The sequence below is a fragment of the Urocitellus parryii genome, chromosome 4 (assembly GCF_045843805.1).
Source record: "Urocitellus parryii isolate mUroPar1 chromosome 4, mUroPar1.hap1, whole genome shotgun sequence".
NCBI lineage: Eukaryota > Metazoa > Chordata > Mammalia > Rodentia > Sciuridae > Urocitellus > Urocitellus parryii.
Window position 1 is genome coordinate 189563764 of NC_135534.1, and position 18328 is coordinate 189582091.

The following is an 18328-nucleotide window of genomic DNA, read 5'->3' on the forward strand; positions in this document are numbered from 1 at the left end:
TGAGGCAAGTTCTCATCAGTAAGAAAATGTGAGGAATCACTAGCTTTGGTAAATCATGTTCCTAACTTATATTTGGATTTCAAGGTTTATATACCAAAGCCATCATCATCTGTCAATTCTGGATGCCTCCTTATTGAACAAATACAAAAGGAGGCTTTCGTTTATTTCTAGGTCCTAGCAAGACTTGTGGCATTAAGTAAATCAATCAGTAAGTACTGAACATATAACACTCTGCAAATCATCAAATTCTAAGCACAAGCCTGAGGAATAGAAAAAGGGACAAGACTGAGTCCCTGCCATATAGAACAAGACAAGACAATGACAACACAACATGTGGAAGAGCATTTATCATATATATCATCATTTATTTATCATATATATATATATATCATTTATCATATATATCATCAGACACAAAGAAACCACAGAGAAATGATATGACAGACATTGAGAGAATAAACATGGAGTGTTTGAAGACCCAGAAAAATCAAGCTAACAAAGTAAAGGAGCAAAAGAAGACAAAATTGAAGAGGAAAGGAATCAGACAGGCTGAACTCTCATCTCTGGATTGAGGGACCCATGATATGCAGCCATGCCAAGCTTACCACATATAATACTTGTGATGAGGTAAGAATCATGATAGCAATTAGGGGACTGCAAATCAAAACTACATGAAATTTCATCTAACTCCAGTCAAAGTGACAATTATCAAGACTACAAGTAATAATAAATCCTGGCAAGAAAGTGTAGAAAAAGATTCATTCGTGCACACTGGTGGGACTGCAAATTAGTGCAACCACTCAGGAAGGCAGTATGGAAAGTCCTCAAAAAACTCAGAACGGAAACTATGCGATTCAGTATACATACAAAGGATTTAAAATCATCATACTACATTGACATAGCCACATCAATGTTCACAGCAGCACAATTCACAACAGTCAAGCTATTAGAAACAATCTAGGTGCCTTTCAACAGATAAATGGAAAAAAAAAAGTGATACACACACACAAACACACACACACAGGGGAGTATTAACCATAAAGAAAATATGACATTTGCTAGGAAATGACCAGAACTGGAAGACTAGCATGCTAAGTGAAATAAGCCAGTCCCAAAAAGCCAAAGGTTGAATATTTTCTATGATATGTGTAAGGTATCAGAGAATAAGGGAGGGGGAGAGTGAGAGAATCTCTCATCAACAGAGGAAAAATCAGTAAATGAAGGCAACTGAGGAGGAAGAAAAAGAGAAGAACAGTAGAATGAATCTGACAAAAATTTCATATGTACATACATGAATACAGCACAATGAAACCAACATCAAGTATATCCAAGATACTAATTAAAAAAAAATGTGTGTGTTTGTGTGTGTGTGTGTGTGTGTGTGTGTATTAATAAATTGTGGAAAGATCAGTAGAGGGCGATGAGCAAGGGGGAAGGAGGGCAAGGGTAAAGGCTGGGGACTGAATTAGAGCAAATTTTATTCCATGCTTTTGTGATTATGTCAAAATGTATCCTAATGTAATATGTAACTAAAAAGAATCAATTTAAAAATTAATTTTAAAAGAATTCACAATTTCTACAAGCCAGAGAGGCAAGGAGCAATACTTAAAAATTGTTTCTGGCAGCAGAACAAAATAGACAAGCTAGCAACAGCCCACAACCTGACACCAGGTCAGGATCAAAAGTCAGGTTAAAAAAAAAAAAAAAAAAATCTTAAATACAAAAGAGCTTCCATTCTACTAAATACTAAAAATATAATAACAACACAAAGTGGTCATACAGGTAGGTAGTTACTGTTATGGGGAAACAAAACTAATGCACTTCTATCTGCTTCTATCTGCTTCTATCTTCTAACTTCTATCAGTGTAGAGAGGTTTTAAGAAGAGTGGCTGACAAGAAAGAAATTGTGACAAGAAATGAAAAAAGCCAAAACAAAATGATAGCAGTGAAAATGGTTCTACAATATTAAGGAGGAAGGAGGTATTATGGAACTAATACTGTAGCAAGAAGGAAAAGAAAAGATGAAGATGATTTATAATTCTATATTAAAATGGCTAGAAAAATCATCATAGCACCAAAGTAACATAAAAAGTAGAAAGATTTTTATGGGGAAAATGCAATTTTAGCTTGAAAAGATTGAATCTGAAATCACAACAGCAGCTCAACATTTATAAGGCCAATAACTAGTGGAGTTAGAGTTTATAAAAGGCTGGGACAAGAGCAAAAAAAAAGCTGATATGTATCAATTTACAAGTAAGATCTGGATCACTTAAAACAGCACTTAATTTCCACATGTTAAATGGAATCAAGAACGGGCTGCTTAGTTGCTTAGTTTCATTATTATTTTTTAACTCACCCATAAGGCATCAGAAGGACATCTAGCATGAAGTCCAAAAGCAGCTGCACAGTCTTTGGTTTCTCAGCAAGATTAAACGGAGAAGCTGATTTTGATGATTCAACAGGGTATTTCATGTGAAAAAGGGTTGGTATTAAAAGATGCATTAAGCTGAAAAAACAATTATATTTATTGCAACTACTTAAAAAATAAGGTTGTAATACAAGCAAATAACAGATGAAACAAAAATCACATGACAGAAATTGGTGGTTGCAGCTAGAGTCACTCATTTTCAACATACTAATGTATAAAGTCCTAATCTAGGAACTGGCCTTGATTTCTTTCTTACTGAAAACTCAGTACACTGAGTGGTAACTGGCATTTCGCCAATTTGGCTCAGCGCTAAAGCATGTGGAAAGAATGTACATAAAGTAATTGTAATGTTAATACATGAAATTAGGGGGCTGGGGATGTGGCTCAAGTGGTAGCGCGCTCGCCTTGTATGCGTGCGGCCCGGGTTCGATCCTCAGCACCACATACCAACAAAGATGTTGTGTCCGCCGAGAACTAAAAAATAAATATTAAAAATTCTCTCTCTCTCTCTCTCTCTCTCCTCTCTCTCTCTCTCCTCTCTCTCTAAAAAAAAAAAAATACATGAAAATATCAGAACAGAATTTACATTAAATCTTAGATAAAGCTTAATTACAACACATTCTTTCAATAAAGTTTTTATTGAAATATTGAATATGCTCATAAATTATTCCTGGGTTCAATTTCCAACACTGTAAAAAATATGACAACAAATAAATAAATGTGAACTGAAAATTGTTATTGTTGCAGTGGTGGGGACTGAATCCAGGACTCTGTGCATGCCAGGCAAGCACTCTACCACTGAGCCATGACTCCAGCCCCCTCCTTTCTTTTTTTGGTACCAGGAATTTAACCCAGTGGGGGCTTAACCATTGAGCCACAGACTTATTCCTTTTTATTTTTTATTTTGAGACAGGGTCTCGCTAAGTTGCATTAGGGCCCTGCTAAATTGCTGAGGCTGGCCTTGAACTTGTGATCCTCCTGCCTCAGCCTTCCAAGTCGCTAGGATTACAAGCATGCACCACTGTGCCTGGCAAGATAAAAATGTTTTGATGAGAAGGATTTTTAACTCTAATTTTTACCATCACATAAAATTTAACTGCTTAAAAACAACTGACAAAAATATATTAGTCCTGCACATTTTTTCAATGTTCACATTAAGAAATTTTATAATAGTAAAACAATAACTGTAAGGTACCACAGAGAATGCAACTATACGTCAGCTGAAAGAGCTCAAGCTTGCCATTTGCCAAGTGAAACCAAATACGAACCTATATTTAAAAAGCTGTTATTAATTCTTATAGGTGGGAAATAAGATAACTGAGGAAATCATACCTATCCTGCTGTGGCTGAGGCTTCCCCTCCATGGCAGTAAGAAGCGTAGGGGCCAATTCACATTGCTTTTCCACTGGTAGGCGAGGATAGCCCATCTTCACATAAATTATAGTAAAATTCTAATGCAAGAAGAGAAAAGCAAGTGAGAGTGAAGACAATATGATTTCAACAAAAACACATGCTGAAAGAGAGTTATGGGTTTTACCAAAAAAAAAAAAAAAAACCCCACAAACTTTAATCATCCTTTCTTCACATTTATTAAAGCTTGACCAACTACTATACCTGAGGAGAAATTTCAGTCCAATGTATTCAAACTGCTCACCTTAAGGTGGGCTTCATGTGAGGAAGATGACTTAATCTAAGCCACTCATGCATGTAATTACTTATCACTAAGAAGAAAAACTACAATCATTTAACCTAACTAAACCTACATACACACATTAGCATCAGATCTCCCAGTTTGTTGCATCAATTCTTATAAGCTAGGAGAACATGTGTTAACAAATCCCAGGCTATAATTCCCAAATGGTCAATTTCTACAATGTTAGGATACTACAGCACTCCATGGTTCCTCACTCCAATAACTCCACAATGGATGATCAACCAGGGGAAGAGGAGGGCAGTAGGCATGTTTTTATCTCTACAATCCATGCAAAAGCCATATTTGAAGCAAATTCCTAGATACATATCTATATTTACACATAAAGATTTGCTTTTATAAAGGTTCTTCATTAAAATGAACAAGCTTTAAATACCTTCTTATTTGACAGGTTTATTGACACAGTGTTTCCATTTGCTTAAAGAAAGGGACATATGTAATGGAATGATATGTCCACAACAGGCACAGGCAAGATGTCTAGACCATTAAGTGGCTCCGAAAGTTTTGCAACTCCTGATGTCAGATTAAGATTCAATAGATTCTGCCTCAAAGCTAGGAACTAAGAGGACCAGGAAAAGAGAACCATTGTCTTCATGTAGCATCAACATTTTTTATATTTCATTTTCATGAAGACAACAGTTTAATAGGAATATTTCTCACTAGCCTCAGATTTATTCCAATTTTGAAAAGCATACCTTTCTGAATTACACATAAAAGAAACACTGATTTTTTTTTTATTCAAATCTTTATGTCTTCTTGCCATTTCACTCTTTTCTCTTCTTCTATTATCATGTCTATACTACATAACCCTTCTCTCTATTCAGACTTGTCTCATATAGCCTCTTAAGAATCAAATCACAGGCTGGGATTGTACCTCAGTAGTAGAGAGCTTGCCTAGCAGGCGTGAGGCACTGGGTTCGATCCTCAGCACCACATAAGATAAATAAATAAAATAAATGTCTATCAACAATTAAAAAAATTTTTTAATCAAATCATTCATTTTTAATTTTTTAAACATTTTTAGTTATAAATGGACATAATACCTTTATTTTGTTTATTTCTTATGTGGTGCTGAGGATCAAATCCAGTGCCTCACACATGATAAGCAAGTGCTCTACTATAGAGCCACAACCCCAGCCCCACGTTTATTTTTAATTGATATACAAAAAGAAAAATTGCAGCTACGAATGGAGTACCATGATGTTTAAATAATGTATACACTGTATAATGTTTATGTCAGATTAAATATATCTATGTCCTCAAACATTTACTATTTCTTTATAGTGAAACCTTCAAAATCCTCTCTTCTACCCTTTTCAAATGCACAGTACATTACTGATGTCAACAGGCATGCTACGTGCAACAAGCACAACAGAACTTCTTCTGCTCCAACTGAAATTTTTTTTTAAAGCGAGAGAGAGAGAGAAGAGAGAGAAAATTTTTTAATATTTATTTTTTAGTTTTCGGCAGACACATCTTTTGTTTGTATGTGGTGCTGAGGATCGAACCCGGGCCACACGCATGCCAGGCGATCGTGCTACCGCATGAGCCACATCCCCAGCCCTCCAACTGAAATTTTGTACCCAGTGATCCATCACTTCCCCTTCCCTCTTCCCCACCTACTCTCCCAGCCTCTAGTAACCACTATTCTACCCTCAATAAAATCAACTTTTTTAGATTCTATATGTGAAATCATTCTTTTATGTATCAATATACCTGACAAGTCATTTCACCAACAATTCTTTGCCCCAAGCAAATGGTCATTACCTTGTTCCTGCCATTTCTTTTAAAGCAGTATTTCCTTTGGATCAGCACTCAGTGTGTCATTTAAAGAAAAATATCCCATATTTTACTTAGAAGTGGCCTACAGTAAAATTCTAAGCTTGCCAATATACTGGTGACATATGATAAATATTATGAAAGAAAACTCCAAACAGCACTCACTGTGACAAAGGAAACTGCAGCAGGGTCCTGGTATTGAACCAGTAGTGTCTCCACTGGGAGCTGTATTTTGGGGCGGCTTTTTATACGCTTATTCAGATGGACCAGCAGTTCCATTACCTAAAATAGAGACAGAGGAACTGAAGTTATTGATCATATCTTAAAAACAAATACATTTCTCAGATATTATTTTAGTAAACAGTAGCTACTTTGTTCTTTTAAGGGATATTAACTTGACATCCCAGAAAGGGAGTCAAGACAACAGTTTTGCAACATGCCTTGATATTACAAAAAGAGAAATTTAAGATCCATATTGTACTGGTCTGCCTGATCAAGGAGCACTTCAGGGAGGAAGTGATAGGAAAACTGAGTCCTAAAGATTAGAAGAATCCCAAGCAGACAATCAGTTACAAGAAGGTACAGAAGATGAAAAGAACATGGCACACCACATCTGACTGAGGCAAGAGTGGTAAGAATTCATAAGAGCAGGATCTGGATTACAGAGGGAGTCTGACAAAATACTAAAGCATTTTTACTATATTTTGATTATCAACTAACACAACATTTTAAGTAAGAAATAATAAGTTTCTTCTCTTTTACATGGAGAAGAGAGCAGAAATAAGATTTGACACATCAATAATTCCTGTGGGTGGAAAGAAAGGTATAGAGACACTGATGACAATTGGCCTTGGATCTCAGTTGAATGAAGGGATTATGTGCTAAGTGAGGTAAAACACTGGGCACTGAGAAATAATATATTTTTTTAAAGCCTCACCAAAGACTCAAGTTTAAGATAACTATTCTGGAAGGCCAGGTCCACACTATTCTCTATCATTTCTGAAATTTGTGCCCTATTCTCAAAGCAAGCATGAATGAAAACTGTAGGATGTTCACAAGTGACAACAAAAGTTCAAAGAAATCTAGAGCAATAATAAAGCAAGTAAATATATATAAAAATAAAAACAAATCTATAATCAATGCTTATTAAAAGAATGATAAAAATCATATTAGCTAACATTTATCAAGTTGTTTTTCTAATGCATTCTGCACTTGTGCATAGTACTATATAGTCCTTTAAGATCCATGATTCTCACAACAACCAATGAAGTGGTATTATCATTCCTATCTTAGAGATGAAGCTTCAGGGAAGTAAATTTACTTGTACAAGGATACTAAACCAGGGAGTGGCACAATCAAGATATGATTCCAGGGTCCAATTTTCAAACACTGATATTTGAGCACGAGTTAAGCTACAGTATAAGACATGATGATAACATACAGGAACTTTGAAACTTGATTGCTATTCACACTTCATCCAAACTTACCACCTGATTACAAGAGAAATCAGGAGGGATAAGGCTAAAGGAAAACTCCCTCTTCTAACCTTCTAATTTAGACTGATTCCTAAAAGGACTCTGTGGAAAATTATTACTGATGGTGACAATCATGTCCATAATTACACTTTCTTTTTTATGATAAACTTATTTGGAATTTTAAATAGATTAATTACTTAATTTTCTTCTAGCAATATTATCACTTTAAATATTGATGAATTTCCTAAATTTGCTTATACATTGTCTGGAATCATCTATAAAACTCAGAAAAATTGAGAAACCAGCTGAACTAATTCTTTACCTGTCCAAATAGAGAACAGTTAAACTCTGTCAGTAAACTTACATAATTGCTAGGTCTAGGGTATACAGTGTTTTGACCTTATTTAATCATTTTTCCTTATTATTCATTCAGTTTGATGGTTAATATAAACTTAATTGAATTATATACCTAAAATACAAAATAAACACATCTATATAAACACCAGCCCTGTAACTCTTTACTCCTCCAAGTCACTAGGTCCTCCTCCTTAAGGTATCACTTCCCTGAATTCTAAAATCACTTTCAATTTTGCAAAAATGGAATTTATTATGGTTTGGATATAAGATGTCTCCTCAAAAGCTCCTGTTAATGCAGGAATACTTAGAGGTGAAATGATCAGATTGTGAGAGCTATAACCTAATCAGTTCATGCTAATTTGAGTGGACTAACTAGGTGGTTAATGTAGGCTGGTGGATATGGCTAGAGGAGATGGGATACTGGGGCAAGTCCCGGAAAGGTTCATCTTCCCTAAGGCCCCTTCCCCACTCCCCTCTCTCTGCTTCCTGACTCCCTCATGAGCTGAGCAGCTTTCCTCTGCTGGGCCTTTCCACCATGATCAGCTGTTTCACCTTGGACCCAGAGGAAAGGAGACAACTATTTATGGACTGGCACTCCAAGTAAACCTCCCCTCCTTTAAGTTGTTCTTTTCAAGTATTTGTCACAGCAAAAGATGAGTGAAACAAAATCACTGTAAGATGAACTTCTTGTCTGGATTTTTTTTTCTCTTTACATTATATTTGGGAGTCATCCACGTTGTTGCTCATAATAGTTCACTTTCATTGCTCTAATATGAAAATACTACTATTTATAGTTTCCTCTATTGTAAAAATTCAATTATTTCCAGGTTTAGGCTATTGTGAATAATGCTGATATGAACATTCCCAGACGCATACTTTTGATGCATATATATACATATTTTTGTTGTATATAAACACAAAAAAACCTTTAGTCATGGAGTATGCACATGCTCAGCTTCAGTACACATTTCCAAAGTTTTCCAAAGTGAATTCACTATTTCATACTCCTACCAATAGTATATGAGAGTTCCAGTTGTTCCACATCCTTGCCAACAATGGGTATGATCAGGCTTTAATTTTTAGCTATTCTGATATGTGTGAATATACAAAGCTAACTGTACAGTAGAATTCTAAAATGTTTCTTTAATAGGAAATGTACACTAATACTATATTAATAGAAAGAGAAAACTTTTATTTCTATTTTACCCAATTTATCCACAAATTACCAGTTACCTTGCATAATATCCTGGTTAAGTCTAACATGCAAAATGAAATTAATACTATAGACCTAAAATTTCACAACTGAAAAGTCAATAAAGTACAGTAAAATTAATTCTACTTTCATCAATTAAAAGACATTATGTTCAGTATCTATATCCTTTGTTTATTAATAACGATATAATAATAAGCACACAGGCTGGGGTTGCAGCTCAGTGGTAAAGCACTTGCCTTACACGCATGAGGCATTGGGTTTGATCCTCAACACTACATAAAATAAATAAATAAAGATATTGGGTCCATCTACAACTAAAAAAATTTTTTCATAATAATAATAATAAGCACACCAAATATTACACTGGTTCTGTAATTTATAAGAGGTATTATTATCAGTACATGACTGCACATACTCTAAAAATCTGACCAAATAGTTACACTTGAAAATAAGAACAGGAGGGGCTGGGGATGTGGCTCAAGCAGTAGCGCGCTTGCCTGGCATGCGTGCGGCCCGGGTTCGATCCTCAGCACCACGTACAAACAGAGATGTTGTGTCCATCGAAAAAAAAAAGAAAAAACTAAAATAATAAATATTCTCTCTCTCTCTCTCTCTCTCTCTCTCTCTCTCTCTCTCTCTCTCCCCCCCTCCCTCCCTCCCCTCTCCCTCCCCCTCCCCCTCTCCTCTCTCTTTAAAAAAAAAAAAAAAGAAAAAAGAAAATAAAAAAAAAAAAGAAAATAAGAACAGGAAAATATGCATCAAGATACTACCATCAGGCTGGGGCTGTAGCCCAATTGTAAAGCATTTGCCTCCCATGTGTGAAGCACAGGGTTTGACCCTGACACCACATAAAAATAAAGATAGTGTATGTTCATCTACAACTAAAAGTATATTTTAAAAAAAAAGAGAGACTACCATCTACAATCAAAACAATGTGCAAGAATAATTATATTACTGCTTTTACAGTCATTCTTTTATCCTCTACTTACATCATTCATTGGCCTTTTATGTACTGAATTTTCATACATAAGCTAAAGAATAAACATGTTTAACCATTGCATAGAAGCATTATCTGGCAGAAACCAGTTTAATTCTGAAATTATCTCATATTTATAAAGTTCATTGTTAGTCATGTGCCAAGGCAAATTACTTATCCTCTCTAAGTCAGTTTTTTAATCTATAAAACAGGAATAATAAGAATGCCTAAACTATATAACTTATTTTGTTAAAACAAACTGAGATAATAGCTACATAAACATCCACAAGTTTAAGCTATAAATATTAATTTCAGGTTCATTTTTTCCCATTTGTAGAACTCCGGTGATAATATTTCACAGGCTATTGTGAAGATTAAAGGAAAATATGTCAGAGTCTAGCATCATGCATGAAATATAACAGGTACTTCAGCTATTAGATTGCACTTCCCTTATTCCAGAAGTTTTCTTTTTTTTTTTTTTTAAGTATTTTTTAGTTGTTGATGGACCTTTATTGATTTGTGTGTGGTGCTGAGGATTGAACCCAGTGCCTCACACATGCTAGGCAAGAGCTCTACCACTGAGCCACAACCCCAGCCCCAGAAGTTTTCAAACTTACTTAACAGCAAGCCCTTCTTCTAACAAAAAAAAAAAAAACCATACAATAGACTATAATTACTAATAAAGATGTTAAACTTTTGCATCAAAATTTATCAAGCCAATGGTGGAATGAGATGGACATCATTGCACTAGGTACATGTACGACTGCACATATGGTACAACTCTACATCGTGTACTGAGAAATGAACAGTTGTGTTCCATTTGTGTACAATGAATCAAAATGCATTCTGCTATCATGTATAACTAATTAAAACAAATTTTTTAAAATTCATCAAGCCAAAATTATCAAAACTAGGGGCTGGGGTTGTGGCTCAGTGGTAGAGCGCTTGCCTAGCATGTGTGAGGCACTGGGTTCGATTCTCAGCACCACATAAAAAAATAAATAAAGGGCCACCAACAACTAATTAAAAAAAATTATCAAAACTAAGAGGAAAATCAGAAAACCAGTTTAGCAGCAATAGGAAGTTATAATTCAGTAACTACTAATTTACAACCAGTCTCCAAGACAGGTTCTCAAGCATAAAAGCACAATGTTACTGATGAGAAGCCTTAGGACATTCTGAGCTCCATATTCCACAAACTGGAATATTCTTTTTGACTTATGAAGAATGCTTCTTATGAACATTAGAATACACTTCAAACTGGGAGCATAGCTCTGTGATGCAGCCCATGCTTAGCCTGTATTAAGGTCCTGGGTTTTATCCCCAGCACTTAGGTGAAAAACAAAAATTTAAAAGACCATAACTCGGGGCTAGGGATGTGACTCAAGCAGTAGTGCGCTTGCCTGGCATGCGTGCAGCCCGGGTTCGATCCTCAGCACCACATACAAACAAAGATGTTGTGTCCGCTGAAAACTAAAAAAGTAAAATAAAATAAAATATTTATAAAAAAATAAAAAAAAAATAAAAGACCGTAACTTTTTGCACACTAGGCTCCAGACCATACACTAAAAACTAAATTTTACATCCAATGTTTAAAAATTTAAAACAATGCTCTTGAGGGAAAGGAGAGGTACTAGGCAATGAAATTGACCAAATTATGTAATATGCATGTACAAATGAATCCCACTATTATGTATAATTACAGTGCACCAAATTTTTAACTTTAAAAAATAAAACAATGTTCTTATAAATTAATCATTAAGTCAAAACAAAATAACCAAATACTGCACATCAATATAATTACAGCGATCAAAGATAAATTCACAAGCTGAGGTAGTTGTTGGTTTTGAGTTTTTTAAAAAATATTTTATAATTCATGAAAAAAATATTTGGTGGCCAGCCTTACAGGTTACAGCCCCGGGTTCATATTCTGATTCAATCACTCATTATCTGACCTTAAGTGGTCTATTATCATTTCAAACCAGAGCTTCATCTGTAAAATGTATAAAATACCAACCTCACAAAGTCCTTAGCACTTTTCCTGACACATAATCATCACTATATTATTATATAATCTCATATGAGAAAACAAATAATTTGAATAAAAATTAAAAATATACTTAAAAAGGGAGAAAATCAACCTAAATGCTGCGTTTCTTTTTAAAAATAACCATAAGATTAAAACTTTGATAATATTAATCAATAAAATTGGAAATAAGAATGGAATTTCTCCACTTGGAAGAAAGTTAATAGGATAAACAGTACTATAGAAATGAATGATACACAATCTCAAACTTAAATAGATGCATTAGAGATGGATGATTTTCCATAAAAAGACACGATATAATAAAAAAAAATCCTAAGTAAATGATTTTAAAACTACTGAAAATACTTGGCCTGGACTAATGCAAAAGTTCCCTGCTTAGTAACTCTTCTGGACTCCACTCTTAGTCTCCGCTCCAAGTCTTCCTTCAACATCCAGGGTGACTGCATCACTACCATTAACACCCTTTCAAATCAGGGCTTCCTAGAATCCTGGTTCCCTCTATTGCTCTTCCTCACGTCCACCAGGGGCACCACTGTGGCCTTCCTTAATTCCATAAAGGTATCACACTAGTTTTGAACCCCTGCATGGGGCATATCTGTCTTTAATGGTCCTCCCATCTCTCAGCCTGGCTAATTTCTACACACCAAAAGGCCACCCCTCCATTCCACACTCATTCTAAATCATGTCCCCAAATACATTCTTTTATTAAATCCTTATTTTTCCATCTTAGCATGTATTACTAACTGATTTTTTTGCTAGTGGTCTCCCCAACTAGGGGTTTCTTTCACACACCAACATACCCCTTACACCTGACATGAAGACGACTGACACTCAGTAAAAGAGACTGAAAAAACTAAGTAAACAGACATCAAGTTGGGTCTTTAGACCTTGCTATCCTGAGGGTAGGAAAGTCATAGAAGGATTTTAAATAGGTAAGTGATATGACAAAATAAATACCCCTCTATCTCAGCGAAGAATATGATTAATAGAAGGCATGTCAAATATGTAACAAGAATATCCATTCTTTCCTGCAGACATAATAGACATTCTTAATGATACTCTTTCCCCACAGAACCTAAATCATGCCTCAGAATCCTCAGGAAAGAACTCCAAGAAGTCACTGCCAACCACTTAAAATGTCCTAAGGGATGAAACCTAATGATAATTCAAAGACTGGAAGGCCTATTATAAATATAGCAGAATAATCCTAATGAAATATTATATAAATCAAAAGGGGAAAATGTTCGTTATAGAAGTTGGTTTTAAAATATTGCTGTCAGTTATCTAGCTTTTTGAAATAGTATTTTCATAATCTTAAACTGGAACTACATAATAATTTTTGCTTTTAAAATTTTTTTATTTGCTTACCTTTAATTAAGGTTATATTCTCTGTCATCCAAATGATTAGAATATTTTTGTCCCCTTTCACACTAGAATTAAGGGCATGAATATCAGACCATGCCTCTTTACCGACCAGAAAAATTATCAATTAAATTACCTACCACAATTGTACAGCTGGTGCTAACCACAGTTGTGCTAAGCACACAAATTACTTTTGAATCATGAAAGCTGGTTCTAAACTTACTTTCCATTTTGAAAAGCCATTAGGATCACAAACCTGGATTTCAACAAAGGGCATGGAAAACTCACTTCATAATACATGATCATTTATTCACTATTTAATTCCCCCAACTGTTCCAACATGCTTACCTTTTTCCGTACTCCTTCTTGGGTACTGGACAATTTGAGCAAAACAGGAGGAAGAAATTTAGATATAATATTCTGTAATTGTTCATCTGTTTCAGCATGGCCAAGTCGTAAAAAGACCCGTTCAAGCTGATCTATAATATAAAAAGAAAAAAAAGAGAACTTGGCAAATCAAATACAACCAAGACTATTTTTATACTTTAATCCTTTTTTCTGTACTGTGGAACCTTTGGTCAGAAATTAATCAAAGCTTGGCTTGTATACAGATGATTATGACACAGCTACAAAACAACACTAAAAGGATCTATCAGCTAACTGTGCTCTTACAACTGTCCCGTTCATTTATCTCCAGAAAGGAGAAAAACAAAGCTAGGAATAACCAAATTCTCTTCTGCACACAGATATTCAGTCTTTCTAAAGGACCTGGATACTAGAAAGGATACAGGATTTTTGAAGGAATCTTCTAGACCTGGCTAGCCAAGCAAGGCAGGAAAACTTTAATCAGATGTCAGGGACAACAGATCTTTGGTAAAACCATCTTACTGATTAAATTTCTCCAAAGATAGAATTAGTGCCCATTACTGTGTTAGGGTTACTAAACTAGAAAGTGAGAAAAGGTTTTCCTCAAAAAAACCACTGTGAGAAACATGTCAGGTGAGACCATGGGGATGTGCTTAGTAAACCCCAGACTGTGATAAACTTCAGAGCAAGTAACCCTGTTTCTTCAAACCAGTGTACCACAGAGGTGGGGGGAAGATGGGGGTGAGTGGAACCTATATAAATGACTAGATATTTGACTGTAAGAAATAACAATAAAACTTATAGGTTTTCCTAACATGCTTGAGGGCCTAGGTTAATTCCTCAGCACTGAAAGCATGGAGGGGTGGGGATTAGGTACTATAATGGTATTGTGGTTATGTTAGTTTTTTTAAAAGCTTCTTATAAAAATCCTCAATAGTAATTGGGGTACCTTCTAGGGGGCTGGAAATGTTCTATATCTTGATCTGATATTTTTATAATTTAAAAATTATAATTATGAAAAGTGGTCAAGTTCTATGTTTACATATTTTCTACTGTATCTACTATAGACTATATTTAGCTGTACACAGTGGTGCACATCTATAGTTCCATATACAGAGACAGCCATCTCAAAAAAAAAAAAGAAGTGTGTAAAGAAATTCTATTTTCCAGAGATAAAAACAGATGAAATATTTACAGATGAACTAATACAGTGACTGGAATTTACTTCAAATAATGGCGGGGGTCGTCGATGGAGAGAGGTGTCATGTAAATAAAAGCAAAACTAACCACTCATTGATAATTGTTCAATTGTTCAAGATAGATTTTTCATAATTTTCTAAAGGAAAAGAGAGGAGGGGAAAAGAGAGAGAAGAAGAAAAGAGGAAGAAGAGGAAAGGAGGGAAAGAAGGGAGGGAGGAATGGAGGGAGGGAAGGAGGGAGGAATTGGGTACTGAAAAGGCAATCACCAATAACATCCCAGTAACAACAAGCAATTCCAGCATCACCTTGTTTTTAAACACCATTTTGCAATAAAAAGAACCAGAATTCTTAGGGGTAATGAATGATTCTAAGACTTGGGACAAGGAAAAAAAAAAAAAAAAAAGATGAGCCCAAAGTATCTTGTAGGGTCAGAAATGACATAAAACATGGACACAGGAACCAACTTCTAAAAGCTCCTAATGGCCAAAGTTGGATCAACAGGAGGAATAAAATAAGTAAAACAGTATTGGATTAAAAGCCAAAGTAGAAATTTGCATAGTTCCATACTGATATAAACAAGTGATTAAATATTAAATAAATTAGGGGAAAAAAATCTTATAGAAGAATTCAAAATAATTCATGTGGCTACTTCTCCCCATGGAAGGTAAAACTTAACTCTACCTCTTCTTTTCCCATGGAGAATACAATATTTAGTCACTACTTCTATAGAACAGAAATGGGAAAATGTTAACTTCACAGTGGAAAAACCTGAAAAATACTATCTGAACTGAGTGAAGAGGGTTAACACCATCAGTGACATCAGATGGACACCATATATACATAATATAATGTGTGACAAGAAAGGAACTTCATCTCTCCAGTATTCATTCTAAAAACCCATAATCCCAGTCTAATCTTGAGTAAAACAGAAAACTCCAAATTAGGAGACATTCTATAGGATACTCAGCCAGTATTCCTCCAGACTTTTAAGATCATGCAAAACAAGAAAAGACTAAGAAACTGTTCCAAGTCAGAGAAAACTGAAGACGTGATAACTGAATGGTGCCTAGAATAGGATCCTGGGGGGGAAAAAAAAAAAAAAGAGGACATTAATGGGAAAACCATTGAAATCCAAACAAAGTCTCAAGTTTAAGAAATTACAATAAAGGAATAAAAGCACAAGAAAGAAAAGGAAGAAAGGCAGGTAGACTCTGAGATTATCAAACCAAATAATTCTATTTGATAAATTGCAGATAAACAGTACCTGCCTTAGGGCTTTACAGTTCTTAGGCAGTGGAAACTGACAACAGATTTGAGCTACATGAATTACAGAATTGTTTTTTGGACAAAGACAGAATGCTAAATTCTTTATAACAAACTGACATACAGAATCTGTACCAAAGTTTAAAAAAAAAAATAGGAAGATCTAGTTCCCTTCATTTCTCATACAGTTGTTTTGGTACTTCCAATGTATCCCCAGTCCAGTACCTAACACTTGCTACTCTCCCTCACAAGAAAGTTAAATATAACATCCTAACTGCAATAAAATTATTTGTGATTGAGCTGTGACAATGGGAAGAAAGGACACCAAACATCAAGTGGAGGTCCTCCTGAAATAGGCTGAGTACACATGAGAAGAGTTAAAGCTTTCCACCACCTATGAGGAGGATCAATATAAGTTAGATCATCACTAGAGACACATCTGTACTTTAAATAAAATACTCAAGGGCCAAGGACACTGCTCAGTGGTATAGCGCTTGGCCTAGCATGCTCAGGCCCTGGGTTCAATTTCGAATATTGGAAGGAATAGGAGAAAACATAATCAATCATGTCCAAACATGAAAAGGAAGAAATCTCAAAATAGCAATCATACCCAACTATTAAATTTTCAATCTATCAAAGTTAGCAAAATGAAGAACATAGGCTTAGTGCTAGTATGGTCCCAGAATCCTGTTTCAGAGGCTTAAAAGGAACATGAATCCTGAACTCCTTTAGCTTCAGCTTTTAATATAGCCTCATGGGGGAGGGGGGGGGTCAGGGAGGGGGGATGTTAGGCCTATGGTTTTAATATATTCCCTAAAGTTTACATATTGGAAACTTGACACCCAATGCAATAGTGTTGGGAGATGAGGTCTCTAAAGAAGTAATTCAGTCTTGAGGACTCTGCCCTCAAGAAGAGATTAATGTTGTTATCTCACTAGTAGTAATTTATCCCAAGAACAAGTCATAAAAGCAGTCCCTCTCTCTTAACAATCTTGATCTCATGTGCTCTTCCCCTTTCATCCTTCCACTGTGGGATGATGCAGCACAAAGATCCTTACCAGCTACAGGACCCTCAACCTTGGACTTCCCAGCTTTCAGAACCGTAAGAAAATTTATTTTCATTATAAATTACCCAGTCTTAGGCATTCTGTTACATCAATAAAACAACAAAGACAGACCTCAAAAGGACTCTATTCAGAAACAAGAAAGGGATGGAACCAAAAGTTCTGAAGATACAAAGAAAATATAAAACTCACATCCATCTTCCTTAAGGGCTCAGTTTTTAGTTGTAGGAACAGATATTATCCAGTTCATTACAAAAGGAACTGAGATATGACAACACTTCAGAGACAGGAGAAAATTTCACCTTATCCACACTTCTGCTATTATTTATTTGTCTACTTAAACTTGTATTAATTTTTTTTTAATATTTATTTTTTAGTTTTAGGTTGACATAATATCTTTATTCTTTATTTATGTGGTGCTGAGGATCAAACCCAATGCCTTATGCATACTAGGTGAGCACTCTATCACTGAGCCACAACCCCAGCCCCAAACTCATATTAATTTTCACTTAGGAAAAAATTAGAGACATTACTATGTCCTCAAATAATGACTGTTAAATGTGGGAATATATGAACTATTATTTTTTCCTATTCCCATCCTAACATCATACTAACCTCAAAACTGGAATGTGACACATACTATTTCATAGTTTGCCTTTTTCTCTTTTAATTAAGAAAATCCTTTATCTGAGACCTTTAGAACAATATATCTCATAACATTTCAGATTTTTAGAAAGATATTTAGTACACATGATGTACATAATACATTTTATTCTATATACAATATAGTTCAAATCAACCTTTAGTCTAAGGAATGAGAAAAACTCAACTAGCCCTCTACTTGTGTTATTACAAACTTTACAGTACTACAAACAACACTCCAAAGAGCATCTTTATCCATATATTATCTGTCTGGTTATATGGGCTTCTACAAGCTAAAATCCTAGAAATGGAACTGCTGGATCAAAGAATAGGAGTGTCAAAAGGTTAACAGGTTATAGAAAAATGTCCTTCACAAAAGCTGAGATAATTATGTCACCAACAGTACACTTTCCCTATACCTTTACAAAGATTATAATTTATCAAT

General features: G+C 35.0%; 1 protein-coding gene across 5 annotated transcripts in view; it reads right to left on the reverse strand.

Moving 5' to 3' along the window:
* Ecpas (Ecm29 proteasome adaptor and scaffold) overlaps positions 1-18328 on the reverse strand; it is a 117454-nt gene that overhangs the window by 68679 nt on the left and 30447 nt on the right. For all 5 annotated transcript variants that reach the window (XM_026391119.2, XM_026391117.2, XM_026391115.2 and 2 more), the window contains 4 exons: positions 13697-13827; positions 6084-6200; positions 3761-3879; positions 2357-2506 (listed from right to left, as the gene is read on the reverse strand). In XM_026391119.2, coding sequence (XP_026246904.2) covers positions 2357-2506; positions 3761-3879; positions 6084-6200; positions 13697-13827 — 517 coding nt within the window. The remainder of the gene's footprint in view (positions 1-2356; positions 2507-3760; positions 3880-6083; positions 6201-13696; positions 13828-18328) is intronic.